Source organism: Tupaia chinensis, unplaced genomic scaffold (genome assembly GCF_000334495.1).
Source record: "Tupaia chinensis unplaced genomic scaffold, TupChi_1.0 Scaffold000348_1, whole genome shotgun sequence".
NCBI lineage: Eukaryota > Metazoa > Chordata > Mammalia > Scandentia > Tupaiidae > Tupaia > Tupaia belangeri.
In genome coordinates, this window is record NW_006159842.1 from 737,776 (window position 1) to 744,520 (window position 6,745).

Genomic DNA, 6,745 nt, shown 5'->3' on the forward strand with positions numbered 1-6,745 from the left:
CCTAGGGTTCCCTTATGTGGGCAGTCCTGCCTGTGGACACAGCCCCAGCAACGTCAGGGCAGCTTAGAGAACCCTCACCCTGGACTCTGACACAGCAGGGCCTCTACTGACGGGTCTTTGGCAATCCCCCGCCAGTTCTTGGCGCTGGGCAGCTCTGGGAGGCCCTGGGGCCTGCTTGTGACGTTCTGAGGGCAAACTCCACCACATCCCATCCACCTCATGGCAGGCTTAGGGCGCGTGCTGGGCAGGTGCACCCAGTCTGTTAACCTCCGTTTTCCCAGGCTACGGCGAATTCCAGCTCTCCCCTTTCCCCAGTGCCTTACCTCCACCTCCCAGGAAGGGTGAGAGTAGAAGGAACCACTCTTGCCTCACCCAGCAACACATGCCCACCTGCCTCTGCCCCAGGACTCCCATGTCTCCAGGGCCTGCCTGGCACAATTCAGAGGGACCCTCCTTCCTGTCCCTTCTGCCCACTCACCTTTGCCATGGCCCGGTCTGACAGGTAGCCAGCTGCAATGCTGCCTACAAGGCCCCCAACCTCCAGGGCACTCATGTAGGAGCTACCTGCAGTGGGAGTTGTGGTGGGAAGAGGGAAGGAAGGATGGAAGGGCGTTACATGCTGGGCTTGTCCCACCATGGCTGAAACCCAGAGAGAGACAGTGTCCCCAGGGGTGACTGGCCACAGCTGCCCTGTGTACTGCCCAGCCTCACAGGACAGAAAAATGAGTAGAAGGAAGCAGGGCCTGAATTCCCCATCCTCTGCAGCAGCTCCTGCTCCTCAGCCCACCCCGTCCCAGCATTCCTCTCACCCACAAGGGCAGACTGTCCTGCCTCCTGGATGAGGAAGAACTGGCCCCAGTCCGTGCAGCAGGTCTTCACTCCAAACACCACCAGGTAGCCCGTGGAGAGCACCCACAGGTAGGGGGACAGCAGCAGCTCCTGTAGGGTGCTCTCCTCTTTGGAGGAACCTGGAGGTGGGATGGGGCCAGGCCTCAGGCTCTGCTCCTATTGCCCTGCCCCCACCCAAGCCCCCACCATTCATTAACCAGCCTTAGGGGCAGAGTCCAGAGCACTGCAGGACTGATATGAAGGGAGGGCACCCCCCTGCCACCCTCTCCACAAGTCTACTGTGAGCCTCAACAAATGAAAGAGAAACTGAGGACCAGGGTGGATGGTGGAAGGCAGCCGCGCCACTTAAGTTGAGGATACTATTGAGGACAGGGAGCCTTGCTGTGGTGAGGAAGGACCACACGAGGCACAGAACTTGGGCCTGCCGCAAGTCTGGTACTTCCCTGCCTCCCGACGGTGAGCTGTATTTACTCCTTACCTGGCCTCCATCAACCCCTCCCCTGCCTCCACCGGCTAGGACCAACCAGGCATGCCATGCCATGCCACTGGTCCTCAACAAAACCCGCCTAACGAAGGGTGATCAGAGGTACCCCAGTGATCGGCTTGGGTCGGGGCTCACCCTTCTTGCCCTTGGCCGGGGTGGGGTCCAGGTTGCGGAGTCCAACGTCAGCAGGTTCATTGTGGATGAGCAGGAGACAGAGGAAGGAGACGGCCACACACAGGGCCCCAGACAGGGCCAACGTGCTGCGCCAGCTGTAGCTGTGGGCGAGGACGGTGGCCAGGATAGGGCCCAGCCCTCCGGCCAGGTTCATGCTGGTTGACAGGATGGCCCACCAAGTGCCAAACTGAGATGGCTCAAACCACTGTGGGGCAAAGGGGGGCAGGGTAGGTGCCCAGGCCACAGCCATGTTGAGGATGGGATCGGGTGGGGCAGACCCAGAAGCTCACATTACAGGAGGGAGAGGGCCAATTCCCTCTTCTGCCACCCGATCCCACCACTCCCAGGCTCCTAAAATATCTTGGCAAGGAACAGGAGCTGGACGGGAACCCCCAGGAACCTGCTGCAGGTTGGGGGTGGAGGCAGCGGGTTAGAAGAGGAGCTCCTGTGTACCTCTGAGGCCCAAACTCCATGCCAGTCTAGACAGGCTCTGTGGAAGTGCTCACCTTCCTCAGGACCTTCCCACATGGAGGCCAGCCCAGCCCCTGGGCCAGGCCATTCAGGAACCAGAGCGCCGTGAAGACAGGCACAGTGGAACTCCAGGAGAAGACGATGTTGACCAGGCCGACCAGGAGCAGCCCCGAGGAGAAGAGCCAGCGGGCACTCATCTGGTCGGACAGCACCCCACTCACAAACTTGCTGATGGCGTAGGCTGCCGACTGGCTGCTGGTGATGAGCCCTGCAGGAGAGGGGAGCCGGGTGCAGGATAGCTGGGGGGTTAGGAACCAGGGCAGAGGCATAGGAAGGGGGAGGAAGGATGGGGTCAGGTGTGGAGAGGTACCTGGCCGGGTGAGAAACGTTCCCTCCCAGAGAAACAGGAGCCTCTGCTGCAACCCTGACACTTGTCACCCTCTGCCACCTCTCTGGCCTCCCATCAGCACTAGCCCCAGGCTGAACTGGGAGCTCTCAGCCTCTTGGAGAGTTCTGGCTGCAGTTGTCGGGATATGACAGGGGTGCACATGGCAGCTCCCCTCCCCAGCACGAGTGGCCCCGTACGCCCACCCAAGTCACTGGCAGTTCTGCTGCCCCACCTCTGAACCTGGGGCTCAGGGTTGGAATCTGGGCCCTCGTTCCTCTGGAAGGTAGCCAGTCAGGCCACTTAAGTCATTGTGCCAACCTCCCAGATCCCAGTGCTCAGTGTCAACAGCAGCACGGGTGTGGAAGCCATGCTCAGACACCCCACCACACACTCAGAATAAACAGAGCCTCCAAGGGCACACATGGGTCACAGCCTACCGTGCACACGCACACACCCCAGAAACCCCCCCCCACACACTCAGAATAACCAGCCTCCAAGGGCACACATGGGTCACAGCCTACCGTGCACACGCACACCCCCCAGATAAGCCAGCCTCCTCAGTCCTTCACCCACACTTACATACGTGATCGCAGACTCTGCCGGCACACGCAGACTGGCCCAGCCTGTGCTGTGCGGATGCTCCACACACACCCCGTGCTGGTGCACGCACACTGCCACAAGCACCCAGCCTGTCCCGCTGGCTCTATGTCCCTGGGCCCACCACCCTGCCCTTCCCGAGCTCACCCAAATCATCCTTGTCCAGAGGGATCTCTCCCACCAGCGACGGCATGACGAAGGAGAAGGTCTTGCGGTTGAAGTAGTACAGGCTATAGCCCCCGAACATGGCCGAGAAGATCACGGCGCGGTAATAGCCGTAGCCTTGGGCTGCCATGGTAGAAAGGAGCAGGCCCCGCCAGGACCCAGAGCCTCTGCCCACAGCTCCTCCGCGTAGCTCTCAGTGCCCAGATCTGCTGAGTTGTTTTTTCTGCAGCTCCTCCACCCAGCCTCCCAGGCTCCCTTTATAGCCACCTTCTGGACAATCATTAAGCCTGGAGCGCTCCTAGGGAACCCAGTGTCCTGCGGGAGACAAGAAAACAGGAGCGTCCTGAGAGCCAAACTGGGGGGGTGGGAGGGTCGCTGGGTCCCAGAGAGAGGCAGGCCTGCAGGCCTGCAGGCCAGCACCCTGCGTCTCCAAGATTTCTGCCCCTGCCTTCTTTTCCTACCGTGAAACCAGCTGTGATTAAATGCTCAACCTAATTACTTTTGTCTGCCCGAGCCCGGGGGAGGCAGGGGCAAGGTGAGCAGAGCTGCTCTCTACCCAGTCCTGCTCGCCAGCCCAGAACACTCCCATTCATTCCTGCAAGGCTTATGAAGGGCTTACTGGTTGTAGGTGCTGCTGGAGGCGCCAGGTTAGTGTCCACTCAGACACCTGCTCAACAACCTCATTTCCAAGCCTTCTAGAGCTTACCTGGCTATGCTTAGCACCCAAGGCCGTAACTATTTCTGAGAGCACTCCCCTGATGAGGGTCCACAGTGTCACGCACAAAGCTCCACTAACGGGCGGCTGTGCCCACCACGTGGCGGGGCCACTGAGAGCCCATTACCCTGCGACATCAGCCTGGACTTCCATCCGTTGGGCTGGGGGTTGCAGGGTCTGGTGTCTTACTGAGGGGTGGTGGCAAGGGCCAAAACCAGGGCTGCCCGTGGGCAGGAAGGTGCACGCGGTCTTCGGGCAGCAGTGCCCAGTCGCCCAACTTCCCGGAGCCCCGGCAACACGCCCCCGGCTTTTCTGCTCGGCTGAGAAAGCAGTTGGAGCACAAGGCGTGGGCGAAGCGGGCAGGCGCCCGCGCATGGTCTCCCCGAGGCCCCTTGGTCCCGGCACCACCTCGCTCAGCCTGCAGGGTTAGGCCGGCGGCGGGGAGCCGGAGCTGCAGGCGGAAAGGCAGCGGCTCTCGGCACCTGCCCAGCGCCGGTGTCCTCAAGCCACCCAGGACCCCCGACTCGGGCTGAGAACCACGAGGCCAGGGGTGCAGGAGCTAGAGAACTGCGGAGACCTCGGGGCTGGGCGAAATAAGAGAGGGGGCGTGCGCTGGTCACCGGCAGCGCCCGGGCGGCCCCCAGACCCGGGAACTGGCTCCCATCCAGGAAAAGGCAGCCTCAGGAACAGCTCCGGGCTGTATAAGTGTTCAGGGTTCCCCGAAAACGGACCCCCAAGACATGAAACGCCCCCTCCAGTCCCGCCCTAGGGTGGCGCCCCTCCCCCTCAAACCGCCCGGTACCTGAACGTGGGCATGAACCCGGACCAGACGGGACGGGGCGGGGCGGGCCTGGGCCGGCGAGCGCTGCGCCTGCGCCATGGGCTGCGTGGGCGGGGCCTCCTCAGGCAACTCGAGCTGGTCGGCAGAGTCCGCCCTAGCAGCGTCCACTTGTCCTGCTGGTCTCACTGGCTCGTAGATGAAGACAGCGCCCCTTAGGGACTGGACGCGTATGTCCACTTCTTAACTGATTGCATTCAACGAACCAATGTTTAATGAATGCCTCCCACAAGCCAAACACACCCGGAGTAGTACTAAGGTAATAATCTTGCTCTAGAGTTACTGAGAAAGGGCTTGCAGGAGAACACGGTGTTTTCTGTAAAAAAAATTAATACAGTCCTTGGGGCCAGCAGATGCCGTGGTGGCATGAACAACTGCACTGGAGATGCAGGGTCAGCGGCTTGAAAAACCTGCCTGCCACATAAACATGTGCGCCCAAAATCCCAGGAGGAGAATGGAAGAAAAGGAACTGTGGCATAGCTATGCCTCCAGGAGGGTGATTTTTCGCTCTCCTTCTTATTGTCTCTTCAGCAAGTTGGCAACCCCCACCAAAATAATAATAATAAGCACAATTTGAAATGTTTCTTTTTTTTGGAGAGATTTTTGCTATAGGGCATGTGCACTTGCCAGAAATAGAGATAGAAAGCAAGAAATCACACACACACACACCCGGGGGGGATGACCATGCTCCAATCCCTTCTCCTTCATTCTTCTCTTGGGATTTTGGGCTCACACACTCTCTGGGCATGAGTTTCAAACCAACCAGTTCAGAACTCAGATTGCAGTTAACTACTTGGGAGTCCAGCACCTTAACCATCACACCACCTGCTGATCCCTATAGTTAGAAAAAATTTTTGTTTGAGATTTAAAAAAAATTAATTATTTTATTTAACTTTATTTATTTTTAGTTTGACCAGAGGAAGACAAAGCAAGAGAAAGTCAGAAAGCAAGCCACCAGGCCAAGGACTCAAACCACAGTCAGCTAATGTGAGAGTCCAGCGTCCTTAACCACCACACTACCTGCTGGCTTCCCTCCAAAAAACAATTTTTAAGAGAGATTTTTGCTATAAGGCGTGTGGGCTCACTGGAGAGACAGTGAGACAGAAAGCAAGAAATCACCTCCAGGGAGAATGGCCATGCCACAATCCTTTCTCCATTCTCCTCTCAGGATCTTGGGCACACATGCACAAGCACCCAGGTCCAGGACTCGAACTGTGGTCAACTACACGGAAGTCCAGCAACATAACTATTATGCCATCTGCCAGCCCCAACCTTGGGTAGTTTCCTTGAGATCTTTTCTTACCAACCTCATAGTTCCTTGTGAGGGTTCAGCAGATTCAGATAAGATCTCCAAAAATTTAGATAAGCTTCTCAACAGCAATGGCTTTTATGGACTCCAAGGGAAAATGGCTGAAAAAAAATGTTAAGTGTTTAAATATTGAGAAGAAAGATCTTTTAGACTAGCAGAAGTTACCAGGGAAGGGTGGAGGCAAAGGAGAAATAAGACCAATATTGAGAAGAAACATCTTTTAGACTAGCAGAAGTTATCAGGGAAGGGTGGAGGCAAAGGAGAAATAAGACAGGCCAGCTGGAGCAGGGTGGCAGGATTGTAACCTGGGCTCAGAGATCACCTCTCACAAGGTACCTGCGATTTCACTCTCAGGCCTGGTCAGCCTGGAACATGCTGGGTCCAGAGACCCCGAGATCTAACAGGCTGCAGGGCTGGAGGAAGGGGATGTGGGGTGACCAGACCCCTTGGTGACCCTCTCCCACTTTGGGGGTGATGATACTAGCCCCTACAAAGTAAAAAATGTATGTCTTCTTTAATTTTAACAATTTTTATTTAACTTTATCTATTTATAATTTGACCAGAGAGGGACAGAGCAAGAGTGAAAAAGCAAGCCACTAGGTCTGGGACTCAAACCACAGCCGGCTCTGTGGGAGTCCAGCACCCTTAACCACCATGCCACTTGCCAGCCCATTCTTTGTTTAATCATAGATGTACTATTTGCTGGGTAACAAAAGAAGTCTGCCCTGGAGTCCTGGGCAGCTTACACACTATGC

At 57.1% G+C, this 6,745-nt stretch overlaps 1 protein-coding gene across 1 annotated transcript in view; it reads right to left on the reverse strand.

Annotated features, from left to right (window-relative positions):
- SLC37A4 (solute carrier family 37 member 4) overlaps positions 1 to 4,242 on the reverse strand; it is a gene marked incomplete in the record, with an annotated part of 5,932 nt that extends 1,690 nt beyond the window's left edge. The window contains 6 exon segments of the mRNA XM_014589259.2: positions 479 to 564; positions 810 to 968; positions 1,469 to 1,712; positions 2,014 to 2,246; positions 3,111 to 3,443; positions 3,835 to 4,242. Of these exon segments, the coding sequence (XP_014444745.1) occupies positions 479 to 564; positions 810 to 968; positions 1,469 to 1,712; positions 2,014 to 2,246; positions 3,111 to 3,258 (870 nt within the window).
- Positions 4,243 to 6,745: the final 2,503 nt, after the last annotated feature.